The sequence below is a fragment of the Dunckerocampus dactyliophorus genome, chromosome 5 (genome assembly GCF_027744805.1).
Source record: "Dunckerocampus dactyliophorus isolate RoL2022-P2 chromosome 5, RoL_Ddac_1.1, whole genome shotgun sequence".
In the NCBI taxonomy this organism is placed as follows: Eukaryota; Metazoa; Chordata; class Actinopteri; order Syngnathiformes; family Syngnathidae; genus Dunckerocampus; species Dunckerocampus dactyliophorus.
In genome coordinates this window covers 8,361,109-8,379,235 of record NC_072823.1, presented here as the reverse complement: position 1 = coordinate 8,379,235, position 18,127 = coordinate 8,361,109, and the positions used below count along the sequence as shown (strand labels likewise).

General features: G+C 42.2%; 2 protein-coding genes across 3 annotated transcripts in view; both read right to left on the bottom strand.

Annotated features, from left to right (window-relative positions):
• Nucleotides 1–3,318, bottom strand: part of abtb2b (ankyrin repeat and BTB (POZ) domain containing 2b) — a 40,099-nt gene extending 36,781 nt beyond the window's left edge. For both annotated transcript variants that reach the window (XM_054777179.1, XM_054777180.1), the window contains exon 1: nucleotides 1,946–3,318. In XM_054777179.1, coding sequence (XP_054633154.1) covers nucleotides 1,946–2,837 — 892 coding nt within the window. In that variant the 5' untranslated portion in view covers nucleotides 2,838–3,318. The remainder of the gene's footprint in view (nucleotides 1–1,945) is intronic.
• A 2,828-nt stretch (nucleotides 3,319–6,146) lies between these two features.
• b4galnt4a (beta-1,4-N-acetyl-galactosaminyl transferase 4a) overlaps nucleotides 6,147–18,127 on the bottom strand; it is a 165,184-nt gene continuing 153,203 nt past the window's right edge. Inside the window, exons 14-20 of the mRNA XM_054775668.1 lie at nucleotides 16,284–17,775; nucleotides 13,952–14,319; nucleotides 13,660–13,813; nucleotides 13,509–13,581; nucleotides 11,121–11,274; nucleotides 10,764–10,890; nucleotides 6,147–8,142 (exon numbers count right to left, since the gene is read on the bottom strand). Of these exons, the coding sequence (XP_054631643.1) occupies nucleotides 8,028–8,142; nucleotides 10,764–10,890; nucleotides 11,121–11,274; nucleotides 13,509–13,581; nucleotides 13,660–13,813; nucleotides 13,952–14,319; nucleotides 16,284–17,775 (2,483 nt within the window). The 3' untranslated portion in view covers nucleotides 6,147–8,027. The remainder of the gene's footprint in view (nucleotides 8,143–10,763; nucleotides 10,891–11,120; nucleotides 11,275–13,508; nucleotides 13,582–13,659; nucleotides 13,814–13,951; nucleotides 14,320–16,283; nucleotides 17,776–18,127) is intronic.

Genomic DNA, 18,127 nt, shown 5'->3' with positions numbered 1-18,127 from the left:
GCTTTGTCTGCTCAGTCCAACATGGCTAAAGTTGACATTAATAATTAAAGAACTGAAAGTACACTGCAAAGTCAGCTGTTTTTAGTCTTAATGTGAATGGATTCAGCCCCCAGGCATAAGCAGTAGTCCTCTCTTTGTCACTGTGTCATGTGTCTGTGTCCATCACACGTCATCCAAGTTTGGATTTACTTTAGAGCTGTTAACTTCTTTTTACACTTGTATTGCAGTTAAGAACGTTAAAAAGCCAAATGCATAAAGTCAGCGACACCTGTCACACGTCCTCTGCCAGACTAACAGCTAGCAATCAAGTAAAGCTAAAGCTAGCCAGCGCAAAGATCCAGGCAGCAGCCCGTTCATAGCGCTTATGAGCAGTGAGAAGAGCAAAGCAACTCTAACCAAGAGTTTCTGGATGCCCGCTGATGTCGTGGAAGTTTGGTGTAAATAAAGAACGGGGGCCATGGCTGCAGGAGGCACATTTATTCATGTACACAAATAATCTCTTTAGCAACTGTCAAGAGACCTAGTCAACACACACAACACACTTCCGACCTTCACAATAAGAGCGCCTCACACCACATCCTGTTTAGCTGTAGTAACAAAATACGGGTGTCATAAAAAAAAATAGCTTGGTAAGAGGCTCAAAACAGGTCTACAGTGTAATCTAATTAAAAAAAAAGTTTTTTTAATGAAACACTAAAAGGAGCTGATATAATTTAATAGTTTGGACAGCAAGTTTCCAAACTTTTCATTTACTGTTTATTTGTGAGAACTACCTCATGTTGAGCTAAAACAACAACTTTGTAGTATTTAACGGTTATTGTTCACAGCTTTTCAACAAAATAAGATTGGAACATTGAAGGTGAATGCTGTCAGTTATTTATTTATTTTTTTTTAATCGGTATCAGACAAAATCTGAATCAGAAGCTCAGGCTTTCTAAAGCTCGGTGATCGACTAGAAAAATGTAATCGGTGCACCCCCATTCGCAAACCACAACACGATTACCTATGCAGCATGTCTGTGTGACATGAGAACTCAATCGTAAATCACTATAATCAACTGAGCCTGCACAAAGACCAGACATTTCCCATGGAAGAAAACGCTTCCCTTGTTGCATCATGTTGCTCTGCACTGTTGTGTTCCAATTCTGACAGGACAAATTAGAAAGAAATCCATCAAATGGCCACGCACAAAGGGCTGCTATTGTATCCTGCCAGGACCAAAATTAGGTTTTTCCACATCATGTATTGGAAGGTAAAGAAGTGGAAAGTGGTGCACAAAACTATGAAGGGGGAAGTTAGATAGACGTTGAATGCTGTCATTGCAGGAACACACACTGATGGCTGCCATTCATGTCATTGAAAGGAAATTGAAATGGGTAGCATGTGGGCCTCACAGTCAGGAGATCGAGGGTTCGAATTGTCATTGTGCATTGGAGTGTGCATGTTCTTGTCGTGTGTATGTGGGTTTTCCCCGGATACATCCCAGGAACATGCAAGTTAGGCTAATTTTAGACACTACATTGTCCTTTAGTGTGAATGTGAGTGGGAATGGTTGTCTGATTGACTGGCAATCAGTCCAGGTTTCCCATACATGAATTTATTTGTGGTGGCCTGCCACAAATGAATTTGGACTGCCACCGATAGATGTGGCCCTGCCTGATTGCCCTTGCCATACATGAATTATTTTGTGGCGGCCGGCACTTCACATATAAATATAGACCGCCACAAATAGATTTGACGTGGCGACCCTCCACATATAAATTTTGAATGCCACAAATAGATTGCCCTCGCTCATAAACACATTATGACATGCCTGGTCTGTAAAGACTGAGGGTGTACCCCACCTCTCGCCTGAAGTCAGCTGGGGTAGGCTCCAGCTCACCAGTGACCCAAATGAGGCCTAATGAGCGTTGCAGCAAATGGATAGAAACTGAAATGAACTCACCACCGGCGTTCTTCCCACAGATCAGGTGCTCGTACTGCTGCAGGACTCCCCATAGCTCCGCGTCATTGTTGACAACTCCTTCCAAGGCCTCGGGACTCACTGGAGCACAAGCTGACCCCGCATCTGGCCCCGGATGACCCCGTTCAGACATGAGCACACGGGCTCCGATCTCTTCCACCAGAGCTTCCATGCAGGCGGTCAGGCATATAGCAGCGTACTCGTGGATGCGCACAGATACGCGAGTGTCTACCATCCATCGGAAGAAACGTCCCACGCAGAAGGTCAGGCCACAACGGGCCGACTTGCCCTTTCTCAGCATCTCCCCTGTGCTCATGCTGTACATGGAGATGGCTTTGACCGAGGCGGACACACAGTAGTCAGCCAGTGCCCAGCTGAGCACCAGCCTCATTGCGCTTTGCACCTCAAAGCGAGTACAGCGACAGTGCATGACGCTCAGCCGCTGAGCCTCCCTGGAGATGCGGATGAGAGCCTTGCGAAGGAGGGCAGACAAGCGCCTCACAGCCTCCGTGGTGAACACAGGTGTGTGTCCACCCTTTGTAACGCCACTTTCAGCCACTTGGCGAAGTATCCTGGCCACATCCTCCTCTGCCCAGGGGAACTCTTCCAGTTCGGGCAGGCGAGGACACTTGGAGAAGATATCCTCTGGGTCCTCAGGGAGGACAGTGTTGACCGTGTCCCAGCTGTTGTTCCTGCTGTTCATAGAGCCCGAGTAGTACCACCAGTTGCCCCGGTGAGGGGTCGTCATGACGGCCTGGGAGTTTGACTTGGAGGAGGACAGGCTGAGGGATTTGCAGGAGTCTCCCGCTCCATAGCCAGAGTCCAAAGTCAGGTCCTCCAAGGTTTTCATGTGGGCATTACTTACACCAGACATGGTGGTCAAAACGTCTTGGCTGTCTTCTTCTTTATTTTTTCTTTTTGCACTGCGCTCCTCTACGGACAGTTTACCTGCAAGTCAAACTGTCTCCAAAGTCTCCGCCGAGCAGGCTGGACTGGTTTCACCGCGCAACATTTGACGCTAAAGTTGACCAAAGAAACATTTTGACGATAAAGTTCACCGGAGAAATATGTGTCGACAAAGTGTGTTCGAGGTCTAATTATCTTATTGAGTCCATTTCTCAAGGTTTTAAAGTCCCGACTCACCTTTCGCTGAAGATTTAAAGATTTAAACGTTCCTCCAAAGAGTCTATCCACGTCCGACAAGCTTCCTCACTTTCTGGAGAGTTCTCAAAAACTGAATGCTCTCCTTTACCGGACAAGTGTGTGTGTAAAAGTCACGTTATCTCATGCCTCCCGCCTCCTGTACTCTCTTTCCTCTCTTCTATCTCAAAGTGAGGGAGTGAGGAAAGACTACAATAGTGAACTACAACACGGAAGTGACGAGAGCACCAATCAAGACACAGCTGACTGTGGTGGGAGCCAATCAGAGCCCACCGCCGTTTTTCACCACTTCTTCCATAAACCGCATACTTTTGCAAGACCTTCACGTGTATCTTGATATCATTTGGCACTATGGTAATGGTAATGGTTTCATTTTAGTTGTGTACATGCATACAGGTTACATTGTAATACATCAAACATTACAATTCACAATTGTACGTGTCCAAGGAAGAAGCAAGGCTTCTTTAATTCTACCCCCTTTCCGTTTCACATCAATTGCTAATACATTTGTGTGTGCACCTCCTGTATTCAACATGTACCGCTTACCAATTTTGAAATACAATTGAACATAAGAAAATAAGGCAGTAAAACAATGTGTTACAATAGGAGTTAAGGGTTGTGATGTATTGTTACATTATGTAGTGTCCATCATAAATAATAATACATATATAATAATAACTAATGACAAGGTTAAAACTTTACAGAAAATATACTGAGTGCGCAAGGACAATGTAATACTTCACGTAACGCTAAGAAATGTTAAATAAGTAGTAAGTACAAGAGTGGTTAGGCATACGGTAGCATTGTATGTACACCGTGGTTTAGGATTCTTCTTCCTTGTGCTTTGCAAACATCAGCTGCTTGTACTGTTTCTTGAAATGGCTCATTTTAGTGCATTGGTGATTTTTTTTTTTTTTACTCAGTCCGTTCCATAATTTGATTCCACATACTGTTATTCTGAATTCTGACTGTGAGGCCCAAATGCTACCCACGTATAAATGTTTTAAGTTTAATTTTTCCCTAAGGGCATATTTCGCCTCTCTTTTGAGAAGAATTGTATTACGTTTTAGGATAGCAGGTTATTGTTTGCTTCATGCATAATTTTAGCTGTTTGAAAGTTTACCAGATCAGCAAATCGTAATAATTATGATGCTAGGAATAAAGGATTTGTATGTTCTCTATAAGCGACATTATGGATTATCCTAACTGATCTTTTTTGTAGCACGGTTAGAGAGTGAAGTGTAGTTTTGTAGATTTCCCCATATCTCCACACAATTGTTAGATACTTTTTTAAAGTAAAAACACACCAGCAAGTCCACCTCTGAATGGCTGGAGAAAAACAAAATGAAGACTTTGGAGTGGCCTTGTCAATGTCCTGAATCTTATTGAGATGCTGTGGCATGACCTTAAAAATGCTGGAAAACTCCATTGTGGCTGAATTACAACAATTCTGCAAAGATGAATGGGCCAAAATTCCTCCACAGCGCTGTAAGAGACTCATTGCAAGTTATCGCAAACGCTTGCTTGCAGTTGTTGCTGCTTAGGGTGGCCCATGCAGTTATTAGGTTTAGGAGGCATTCACTTTTTCACACAGGGTCATGTAGGTTTGGATTTTTTTTTCTCCCATAGTAATAAAACGTTTAATTTAAAAACTGCATTTTGTGTTCAGTTGTGTTGTCACTGGCATTTAAATGTTTGATGAGCGAAAACATTGAAGCGTGACAAACATGCAAAAATATAAGAAATCAGGAAGGGGGCAAAAACATATACATACTGTATACAATTGTGTGACATAAAAATAAAAAATACAAACTCTGTGGCTGCAGAGACTGAAAAAAGTTGCGTCATTCGTCATACCAGGAGTTGAAACGGCTATTTCTGGTCATTTGCCATAAAATGAAGCCAAACCAAGCCAAAATGTTTCCAACATGTCTCCACATGGACAAAGTCCATCAACATTTCATGATGGGCTTGGGGGAACAACATTAACATGCATGCTGTGACTAAACACTGAAGTGAGTGATGACAATGACTGTTTTGTTGCAGGATTCATCACGGGAAGTTTGGACTATTATTCAGTCCAAAGCCCTGATGAGATCAGGGGTGAGATCCAGTGCGGAACTCTGAGGTTAACACTTGCTTCATCCAGATGTCATGTGCCGAGGACATCACTTACCTCATAGTGTGGCTGGATGTTGTTGTGACATCAAACAAGACCCCCACGGAACACTTGATTCAACTTTACCCCAAAACACGCACTCTGATAAAACAAAGTAGTAATTTTGTAGACCGGATGCCCTTCCTGACACTGTCCTCCCATGCATCCAGCCTGGGTCCAGCCCTGGAGCATTCCGATAGCTGTGCGATGGGGTCGAGGCTGGGAATCCAACCTGTGTAGACTGCAGAAAAGGGAGCAGTGTGCATCACAACACCCTCTTCTTAAAAAAAAAAAAAAGTGTATCTCATAAATTGACAAAAACTGCAAACAAGATCTAGCTACTACTTTTTAAAAATATATACTGTACATCAGTCAGTTCTCCCAACAACAGCATGTTTGTATCCAAAATAACATTTACAAAAATCCCCATCCCCCCACACAAACCCAATAAAGTCATTTTAATGTGACTTTTTCAAAAGAGGAACTTTGGCAACATTAAACCTATTCATTGCGCCACCAGTTGACGTCATCATAGTTGAATTTAGTTACTATGGAATGAGTGTCGACTCACGTGTTGGTTACTTTTACGTCAAATTGTCTTGGTTTCTCCTTTCTGTCGTCCCATTCTTAAACATTTACATCACTTAAGCCCTACTCCAAGTATGTTTTTACTTCAATTATTTGAAACATTCCCTCGGTTGTTCAAGTGAAGTGACTGTTGCGTATGGGTATGTGAATGGAGCGCCCCCAAGTGGCGAGATGAGGAACGCAGCTGATTCCTTTCTCGAGTAGGCGATGTTTCAATATGTGCATTAAATGTATACCACAAGAATACACAGTGAATAAAACACACAGAGGATCATCTGGGCGTAAGCATCAAATTTTATATGCAAAAACAAACAAATTAAAGTACATTCTTATAACCTTTTTCTCTACAAAACAATTTCACAGAAATTACCTTGGAGTGTATATTCCTATTTACCACCGCTCTGCTTCTTCAATATAGATCTAGTCTAGTTCATAGTTTACGCTGCTCTTTAAATAATCTCTTATGACTGTTAAATGACCTTTTACAGTATAGACCTTTTGTCTGGTAGAGGCAAAGAAGAGGGCATTTAACAATCATATAGTCAACACCTGATTAACTATAAACCATATATTGTATGTATAATTACAACCCACAAGTTCCTGCTTACCATGTTGTATAAAGAGAAGCATTAGGAGCCCCCCCTCCTTTCGATCTGATTGGAGTTGGTGGGGTCCTGCTGGACTGCAGAGTCTGCGTTAGACCCTCTGGTCCTGCTCAGTAGTCATTTCTCTTCTCTCTGGCCTTTAGTTTGCCACACCAAGCTTAAATCTTCAAAAGTTACCAGTCTTCTTTGCTTTGAGTTGATACGACAAGCATACGCACTCAGACATCTGTAATCGATGGTAAAGATCCATAGTTCCTTCTTCTTTACAGACTTCTACTGAATATTTTCCGTTCTTCTGTTAATAACACAGTCTGAAAACTACCTGCAGCCCAACCCTGATGAAGGCACACACGTGAGAAACAGTAAATGCTCTCACTTCTATTTGAGTTTCAGGTAATATGCACATAAATAAAACTTTTCATTTCCATGTAGCCAATATTTGCGACACAAACTGCTCAAAATAACCTCTACTTCCCTCTGTAGTGTTCCACTTGACAATGAGGTTAGAGATCTGGAGGGAATGTGGAGGCGAGCGTCCGTCTAATAAGAGGCGTCAACTGTTCACAAATCAGTGTTTCAGATATCAAAACACAGCAGTTAGTGCAGTCATGCAAACAAAATAAACAACAGCAGTTAATGGCAAGATGACTGTAAAACTCCTGTTCCAAAACAGCAGGGCTTCAGAGAAAGTTTCAACTGTACAAAAGCACATGACGCGGAATACAGAATGGGAAAGACAGAGACGAAAATAAGCTGGAGTGCCTAAGGGTGATTGATGTGTAAGGAAGTATAGAGTCGACATGTAATCTGTGATTGGCTGGTGACCAGTCCAGGGTGTACGCCGCCTCTCGCCCAAAGTCAGCTGGGATAGGCTCCAGCACCCTAGTGAGGATAAGCGAATGAAAATGGATGTCTGGATCTATATGTAATGTATGTAAGGTTCATTACTTCAGCACCTCTGTCATACGGGCCAATTCCCATCGCTGATTATTTGATATATTTTGCGTTTATCTACTATACGTCTCGGTATTGGAGCTTGATGATACAAATTGTGCCAACATACCAGAAAAAATCTGAGGTGCGCATCTCTTTCTTACAAAAAAGGTGCTTTCTTTCATCTTAATCTCCAGCAACACACACTTACAGTATATACTGTACATATATACATGTGCACACTCTAACACACAAAACAGCTGCTTTCCAGTTCTTTTGAGAACATTGCACTAGTAAAGGGTAGAGAGAAAGAGAAGAAAACGCCTTTCTCTTCCCCAAAGTACTCCAGTTCACCCATGATTATTTGTGTAAACAGCTCGCTTCCAACGTTCACATTTAGACTTTGTTTCCTCAAACAGACGAGCCTACAAGAGAGGCCGATGCTAAAGCAGAGGCTTCCCTGAAAATAGGTAGGCAGTGAGTGAGCTCTACTGGCTCTTTCTCACTCACGCACGCACACACACACGCACGCACGCACACACACACACACACACACACACACACACACACACACACACACACACACACGACGGATCTGCAGGTAGATTTAAGAGTCAGACTATCCCTTAGGAGCCTTCTTGTTTTGGGCATTCCACATGCCACGTTTGGAGTGGTAGTAGTGAAAGAAGTTCCGCAAGCGTAGTCTCTCTACTTCCAAACCATTTTGGAGCACCCTAGAGACACAGACACAAAAAAAACAGGACTTACTTTTGCATTAGAGGTAGCCTTTCAAAAACAAGATGATTTTCTTTTACACCAAACATGATAGAGCAATAACAGCTGTTCTTAAAGGGGTAGTTTGGATTTTTGGACATGAAGTTGTATGATGACATCCCCGTCAGCAGTGTCGTGCATGAACAGTGACTTACCCCCCACTTCGTCTAAGTCACCATTGATGCACAATACTGCTGATGGGGATGTCATACAATTTCATGTCAAAAAACCCGAAGCACCCCTTTAACCTTTCTTGAACCAGATAGGTCGATTGAGAGAAGAGAGAGAGAAGATGTCTGCTTCTTGGCCAGGTCGTTGTCATACAGGAGCATCTCAATAAATTAGCATATCTTTGAAAAGTTCATTTATTTCAGGAGTTAATTTTTTTAAATGTGATTAACTAATATTCTTATCACCCACTTCATAAATCCTAATTCGGATGTACAATTTGTTACATTTAAGTATGCTGGAAAATACACTGAAAACTCATAAATGTATCTTAAATTACGTGATGTCTTTGAACGCAACCCCTCCTTGCTCATAATAACACCGTTTAAAGTGTGATTCAAATGTTCTGCTACTATTAAAGAGACTGTTGTTGGGCAAATGCATTTTTTTAACTTGTGTGGTATCTTTTAGCTACTATCTTTTAAACTACTAGTTTGTGCTCTCATCAGCAACAGAACTTTAAAAATCTTCCTGAGCCTTTAACTGGCCTCTTCGTCTGAATTAAACTCCTGACACCAAACTTTTGCAACATATTCTCATTTACTGAGATGCATCTGTATGACAACGACCTGGCCAAGAAGCAGACACGTACAAAAAACACACGTCAACAACGCAAAAATAACACACCGTGACAACAAATAGACTGTAGTAAAAGGGCAGATGGCTAAAAGCAAGTGCAATTGTAAAGGTAACAGTAACTGTAATAGTACGAGTTTTGTTTATTTAGAACAGGTGTGTCTAAACCTTTTCCACCTAGGGCCCCATACTGAAAATCCAAAGATGCAGAGGGCCACTTTCATCTTTTAAGTTTGTACAAAGACTCACTAAACATGATATATATTTAAAATAAGGCTGGCAAATGATTACAAATTTTAATCATATTAATCACAGTTTTAAAATGAACTAAGCATGATTAATCACTATGTCTGATTACTGTATTGAATTAACACAAAGATACACGACAGGACAGGATTATATATATATATATATATATATATATATATATATAGCTCCAAAAGAACTGAATATGTCAATCAAGCTAAAAGATACCACACAAGTTAAAAAAATGCATTTGCCCAACAACAGTCTCTTTAATAGTAGCAGAACATTTTAATCACACTTTAAACGGTGTTATTATGAGCAAGGAGGGGTTGCGTTCAAAGACATCACGTAATTTAAGATACATTTATGAGTTTTCAGTGTATTTTCCAGCATACTTAAATGTAACAAATTGTACATCCGAATTAGGATTTATGAAGTGGGTGATAAGAATATTAGTTCATCACATTTAAAAAAATTAACGGAATTAATGAAATCAGTTTGTTACTGCCGCTATTTTTTTTTTACTAATTTAAAGACAGCTTTGTTTTATTATTAGTGATTAGTATCAACATTTCAGCTTCTTCTCTTTACAGTTGGTCTTTGTTCTCTATTTCTCTCATTTTTGGTTTAATTTTATTTCTACAATATGCCACGGGGTAATAAAATACAAGCTGCAAACACCAAAAGGGCCCCCGTGCTGCACTTTGGACAACCCTGATTTAGACACATAGAGGTACATCACGTTTACTCCTGTACAACTCAGCATGTCCGAAAAGGAGTAGGAAGAAGCAGCTCTGATTTAACACTACTCCTTCTCAGTTTTTCAGCAATTCCTGATAGTAGTTCACTTCCTGTGTTTAACGTGTACAAGTTTACCAGATTTGTTCTCAGGCGAATGAAAAGAATGAAAACGTTTGATAGTTTGAGCTTGTGGATAACTTGTTCAGCGGATAGATGGATGGGACTGATTGATTATTGAGGGGAAATGATGATGGGATGAATTATTTTCAGAGTTTTGTAAAGTGGAGATTGGAAAACCTGGGATAGATTAAATGTAAAAGTTCTCCAAGGCAGCTATAATGAGCTCTCACTCTGACCAGAACCAGTGACCCTAACCAGGATTAGCTCTGTAGAAATTGGATGGATAGATGGATGGGTATATAAGCATGAAATGCATTGTAATGAGTTGCAATAAGTGGAGACTGAGATCAACGTTGAAACATGAAGCTTCATGTGCCACGAGAGAGCCATTCATGCCACGGGAACTTATCCATCTTGACAAATTGTTCCAAAAATGAATATTATATTAGTAGAAATAATGTATCTTTGGTCATCTATCTATGCCAGCAACATATAGTGACAGGCAAAACAATGACATGTTCTTCCACTAGGTGGCAGAATATACATAATTAACCTGTGTCCATTTTTGTTTGGTGTTGTGTTGTGAGATTTTTCTAATGTAAAATATGTGCCTTGGTACAACGAATGCAGGGAAACACTGGTTGGAAAGATGTCTTTGCTTTTTGGCTACCTGTCCAGGAGCTCCCAGTCTTCTCCACCCCAGCGGTCTTTGAATTCTTCTGTGTTCATTCCTCCAATTTTATCAAAATCAGACTTGTAAATACCAAACAGCCCGAATCCGTTTACCTCCCAGTACCCTGTGATGAGAAGAATTTAATCTTATTGCAGTGTTGAAATTCAAAAGAAAGTGTGTCGCTTACATCGGCGTGTTTCTAACACTAATATGCAATAGAAAAATGAAGTTATGAACTACAGCTACCAGGAAATGGTGCAGTGATTACAAGTGTGATCAAATCCTGTGTGATGAATTAAGAATACAATCATAATAAGTGATTGCGATCGCATGCATGTCTGGTTTGTGCGTTACCGTCAGGCTCCAGAGGCGAGCTGCCACAGCCGAGTCTCATGACAATGGGAGCGAAAGCAAGGCGTCCCTCCACGCAGTGCTTCCTGATGCTCTCCAAGATGTTGAGAGGGAAATGGATGTGGAGGTCACACAGGAACACGATACTGTGGCTATCCTGTCGGTTGGACAACAAACATTTTTTCTTGGCATTTATGTACAAGCAAGTGCAATAAGGAGCCAACAGTGCAATGGTGACACCACCATCAGACTAAAGGCGCACTCACACTGGGCCATTCGTACCGTGTTGGCCCTGGGTACTATTCCCCCCTCCCTCTCCGTCACTGGCCTGCGTTTTTACTGACTAGTGAACTATTTCCAGTCTTATTTGGAGTCGTTCTGATTATTTATTTTGTTCGAGCTTGCCGCGTCATTAGCTTTTGCGAGACAATTTGCGAATTAAATGACATCATGCCCACAAATGTAGTTGTCAGTGAGCAAGCGTGATGTGGGTTTGACTTTTAGATCATTTTGAGTGACGGTATTTTGTCGTACCGTGGATCCCTGCACATTTGCAATTCAGCACTCACAGGCCTGCAAATTTGCTGATTTTTGGTGAAAACATTTTTCTTTTAATTTTTTGTCTCTGAAAATAGGCTTTTTTTTGCCGCAAAAAACATCTCATTCACCCAAAGTCAGTAATAATTTATAAACACGGAATAATACAGGTCAAATGTACAGCATGCCTGAACCCCCCTCCCACAATTGTTATATGTTAATATGTTTATTCTTCTCTAATCATGTTTTTTCATCAAGTGTTGAGATTTCTTTGTCCTTCAACACACCATAGTTGTGTGCTATAACTCAGTGATCCCCAACCCCCGGGCCGCGGGTCATTTGGTAACGGGCCGCACAGAAATAAAAAATAACTTCCATGATGTTTTATTTTGAAAAGTGGCCGAATTCTCTCTGTTACATCCGTCTCACTTGAAGCATGTCCACTGTGCGTGTGGTAACTTTCTCTTGCCGCACAGATAGACTACTACTGTATTTTTAGCATTTTTCTTTCACCTCATATTTGGTGTCAAATGCTGATACTGTGTGGGAATGCATGAAGGTAAGTTTTGATGACTTATTGAGTGCTAATGTGCACATTTGTCTCAAGTTAATTCATGCTAGCGCACTGCCTTTTACCACACACGACAAACAGCGATGTAATAATCTTTCTGGAAAAACTCCAGGCTTGAAATGGTGGATGGTGGGTCGGCATCCCCCCCCCCCTAAAAAAAACGTGGGTCAAAAAAGGTTGGGGACCACTACTATAACTGGTTCCACCAAGACTTTGATTCATCTGTTCATCGATCATCTTACATTTTTATTCATTAGTGGTGAGTACCTATACATTTTATACTTTAAATGTGTTTAATAAGTGTCTGAGGCATAATTAGGGCTTAAACATAGATTGTGTTGCGATTGAACATTGGTAATTGAAGAGAGAAGGGGAAGGTTATGGAGCTGCATCTAATGTAACAATTACAACAGTTTATTGCAAGTGTTCATCCGAAATTGGAGAAGATCATCAATGTCAAGCTAGCAGGAGGGTTTGGAGGGAAAATCAAAAATAGCCTTTTTATAAGCATATCAATTACTCGCTTTTTCTCGCCATTCGCTAGTGGTCCAGAACATAACCCCTGCAAAATCTACTGTTTTATTGTGTCGGTTGTCATTAAGAATCTGCATGGAGCAATCGCATTCTTGTCATTTTATGACTCCGCTACTTTGCGTGTGTGCCCTAGACCACCCCTTCCAATCATGCCGAAGCGGAAGTGTCCCACCCCTGGGCAAGATTGCTAGTGTGCGAGTCCGCCCTAATACTCCGGTCTTCCCTTGTGGGAAGGCTCTCCACAGTTTTGAAATGTGTCAAGCCCCTAATGTAATTGAGTAAGAAATGTCTTGATACTTTCCATACAGCGTATGTTTATGTTCACTCGACATGTTGCATCATTTTCAGAGACACAAAATTACTAACGGCAACACAGGCCTCAGCATCCATAGCCTGTCTTTGCTTGCAGAGCCTACAAGTCATTCCGTTGTGAATGACAGGCCTGCCATTGCACGGTGACAGCACTGACACTCAACTGACAGATCCACTTAAAACGGGCAGTCCCCTGGGTGGGTGCCAATGAATGTGTGATCAAGACAAATCCAGGACGGAAAATAGGGGACAGCCATTGTATTACACACGGTGGGGGAACTGAAGCTAACCGTTATCGCCAACTGGAAAAGGAGTGAAAGGAAGCAGGAGTGGGGGTGTCATCAGCAAATAAAAGGTCATATGGTCAATGTGAGGGTCAGAATGTCAGCGTGTCTTTTCCCTCCCCACACGTCATCTTCCCTTTGTGTTCGTCCCACCTCAATGGTGTCCACTCCAATCTGCAGTCCTGCTGAGCGCTCAAAGTTCCCTTCTCTCCTAAGGTACTCATATCTAAACAAAACAAACATTGGCAAGTTAACCGCTAAAATGTATGAAAAAGCTCCATGTGTGGCTGCGTTATGTACGTACCTCGGCACGCTGCTGTCTCTAAGTGCCTGCTCCACATCCATGTCATCGCTGTCAAAGTCAACAATGATGATGCTGAAGTTGTCATCCTTGGTCTGATGGTGGAGATTCTCCATGTCTGAAATGAACTGCTGGATCCAGCGAGCTTGGTTCTTCACTGAAAGACAGAAAGCAGACAGACTGTGATGGACAGCGACGAGCTTCTCTTGATGAAAGGAGGATGAAAGGATGAAAAGTGAATTAATTACACTCGAGTGTTAACAGAATATTCCAACAAACTTGCTGATGTTCTGACCTGGTACCACAAAGTGCACCATAACATCTTTCCTCCATTGCAGCATGACTGGCTGGCAGAGCAGAGGTTTGGCATAGGCTGTGCTCCACGGTGTGGCTGCGGGTCGTGACGGGGACCTGGTCGGTGGCGAGTGTGATGAAGCGCTGAGGTTGGAGGTAGCAGCAGAAGGTCCTGAAGCCGGGGCAGTCTCAGAGTTCTCTAGGCTTTCGTCTACTTGCCTCCCCCGGTGCAGTAGCAGATAAACGTATTCAGACAGACGCACTACACTGCGGCCTCGCTCCATTAGCTCCAGTTCCACCAGATAGCGGTTTCCTCTGGCAGAGTCACGACGCTTCTCCACATTGATGATTCGCAACAATGTATAAATCCTAGGGAGGCAGTAGCAGGAAACATACATTGTTTTAATGTTGACAAAGAACAATAGTTCTATTAATGTTCTATAATGTTAAGTTGTGGGTAAACCATTATCCATCCATAACATCTATAAACACTCTATATTAGAGGTAGGGAACCTACGACTCGGGGGCCAGATGTGGCTCTTTTGACGACTGCATCTGGTCTCAGACATTTTCTAACACAATGCAATTTATTAAAAACAAATGTTTGCTGACAATTTAAAGGAAAACATTACAGAAACAAAAAATAACATTCCAAAATTATAAAACTTTCTTATGCATTTTAATCCATCCATCCATTTTCCGGCCCTGTGGCCAGAGCCAATGCCAGCTGTCCTTCCGGGTCAGACTATTATCCAGATTATTACTGGATAATGCGGTAGCCTACCTAGGTCATTTAGGGGTCAAACGGTAAACTAGCTAAGCCTTGCTCTGCAGACTTAGCTAGACTTTTCTGAAGAAGATTGTGAAAGGAAAGAAATATACAGAGTATGGTGCAAAACCATGCAGCACCAGAAGCTGCATTAATGGTAAGAAGTATTTTATTTATTATTGGTTAGCTTTAGTATTCATTCATTCATTCATTTTTTATGCTGCATAATCCTCACTTAGGTTGCGGGGTAGCTTCAGTAACAACGTTATTAAAAATAAGAATTCAGAGACGTATTATATTGTAGTAATTGTTGGTCTTGCTTAAATGCACATTTAGTTGTATTTAATGCTAAAGATATTATTTTGTCTCTCACAGAACATACATTTTAAAATATGCGGCTTTCATGGCTCTCTTAGCCAAAAAGGTTCCCGAACCCTATGTTACTGTAACGACCTTTTGGTGTTGCAATGCTGATATTCTAAATCAGGAGGAGGCCGCCTGCTGTGGCTGTCACGGTGCACTGTCGTTGGACATCTGCTCCCAGCAGACCCGGTTCTGCCATTATTCATGTTGATGGTGTTTAATGGTAACAGTGATTAAGGGTGTAGACAAATCCGAACATCTACATGTTTTGATCTGATAAATATTAAGTAACTTTGATCATCTAGTATTGAGCTTACTATAGTTAGCCAAATGTGAGGACAAGATTTAGAAACCAACTTTAATTCAAAAAGTGAATACAGTCGTCCCTCGCGATATCTCGGTTTGATTATCACTCCCTCGCTATATCGCAGTTTTTCATAAATTCATTAATAACTGATTGCTGTTTTGTGGTAGACTATGGTCTATTGTTCGTCAAAACATATTGAAATACAAGTGATATTAGTATTCTGGTCACGAGGCGGCAGTAATGACACAAAACACTGAGACATTACCTTACATTACCTTAACACAGCATGAAGTCATGAAGTCAGCCATGGCATGAACGACATGATAGAGTGAAAAAATTATCAAAATCCATTTGAGGCTAACTAGTTAGCTCACTACCTTGCTAGCTAGCGGTCGTCTTGAGTCCCTGCAGCATAAGAATTGTGCAGTGTGTTGTGAACAAACAATAATAGGAGTGTAAAGGTGACTACTGGGGTCTTATTTCATGTCCACTGGGCTCTAATAATACCTGGAACCAATTAAACTCCATAAACGAGGGAGGACTGTATCATTATCTATGAAGAAATCTAAGAAAAAACCCTCACTGTAAGCAGTGACTACTGATCACTGATTAGCTCTGCAAACAACAACCACAAGAAAAACAAACTCATAACAAAATGTGTCAATTAAAACTGAGTGTTATCGTTTGTATTAGATCAGATGCAGGGGTACCGAATAATGTGTTTGGTAAGTTTTAATAGAGCACTGCAATGAGGTGACTGGAGGTTGTGCAACTAATGTTTAAAAGTGCCGGCAATAAGTGAAGTACTGTCATGAACACACAGGGGAAATCCTAACCTGAAAATAACAGGGCATGACTCAGCACATTAACAGACAAAAAGTGTGTTCTTTTTACCCTCCATTGCGTTCATTCAGCTTCTCCATGTACTGTGCCAAGACATCCACCACCTCACTCTCTGCCAGCTGGAGGTTACCAGACACATTGCAGCGCAGGTCATTCCAGTCAGAGCGCAGCAGCTCAAAGTCCATCGGATTCACGGAGAAGGTCCTCTGCCAGTTGATGCTCTCCTCTGCCCAGCCCGGCCGAGCCTCCACTTCCTCGTAACTGTAGTCCGACATCTCGCCTTCCTCCAGTTCTGGCTCTGGGTCGGGGTTAGAGCGATTTGTGTCCTGATCCGGCTCTTCCAGGTTGGGGTCTGGCTGCAATTCTGTTATCTCAGTGGTCCTGAGATAAGAGGTAACCCGCTTTTGACCTTGCAGGTTTTCAGTGGAATTCAACCAATGAGGTGAAGGTGGAGCGGAGTCTTGGTGATGAGCCAGTGGGCTTAAAGACTCACCTTTGCGGAGAGGAGTAGTTGTGACATTAATCTTTAAAGGGTGGGTGTCCCCTTTACTGTGACTTTCATTCAACTTTTTTACATCTGTTGCTCTGTTGATTGACTTTTGAATGCTTCCATTTTGGATACTGATGCTTCCATTGTGAAGAGATGCCTTGCCCTCTTTCATGGAGCGATTGGGCCAAAGTCGAGGGGCGCTAACTGGACTTCTACCAATTTTAACTCCCCCAACATTTCCTTGGGCTCCAAGTTTGACCAATCTGGTGGTCTTTCCTGTTTGGTAAAGAAAAACTCCAGGAAATATCTCTCTTGGGTGGCGAGATGCCCGCTCTTCCCTCCTCTCTCGACGCTGCTCCCTCTCCTTCTCTCGTTCCCTGTTGGGCCGAGGCCTGGTGATGTAGATCTTGTTCTCATCCTTCTTCTCCTTCTTGTTTCCAGCAAGTTTACTGTTATTGTCCTGGACATTGTGGCTGTGGGCAGAGTTGGTCAGGATCTGTTTGGCACGACTAGTAAGGGCGGGGATGGAGGACTTTTTGGGGAAAAGGAGAGAAGATCTGGTCAGTTTAGGTGGAGCCTCAACTTCTTTCCCTCCTCCTCCCAGTCCTCCATCTTTTCTGTTTGGGCTGAGCTGTGCAGGACTGTTACGGATCCAGGATAGCGAGCGTCCCGGGATAGCGCTATTTATGTCAGGGTAATGCATCCTAGATTGGCGTTTTGGCAACCCCTCTCTGGTGTCATGACTACTGTTAGTCCTTGTATGAGTTCTTTGCCAGTGTCTGTCCCTTTCAGTCGCCTCATCTCTGTAAGGAAAGTGTAGCCTCTCTCTGTGTTGTGCTATGCTATCGATTCCTTCCTCTTCTTTCTCGTCAGGCTCCTCTTCTTCATCTTGTCCTTCCTTGCCCACAAACGTAGGCCCAGGTTGACGTTGCTGATGGAAGGGTTTTGAGGCGTGGCTCGTCTGACCAAAGTGAGGAGGCTTTTTGGGCGTCGGTGTGCCAACAATCTCTGCCTCGTCCTCAGGATCCACCATCTCCTCCTCCTCAAGGAAATCTGGAGGGACACAGTTGAAAGGGTCAGATGGTCGAACATCGAACTCCCTCACTCCATCATGTTTTTTGGAAATTTTATTAACATAGCCAATTATTAGTCAAAAAATACTGAAAGACAAATTACATATAGTGTTCTGGTCACGAGGCATCATCAGTGTTGCAGTGATGAGACCTGACATTACATTAGATTACCTTCACATGGCATGTAGTTAGCCATTGAATGTCCGAAGTTTTTGCCTTTTTTCTTTGTCCTTTTCCCCTGCTCTGTTTGAAACCCTTTAAGTGTAGAATAAATAAATTGGAGGCTATCTAGTTAGCATGCTATGTAAAGCAGCAGCCGTCTCTTGTGCCCC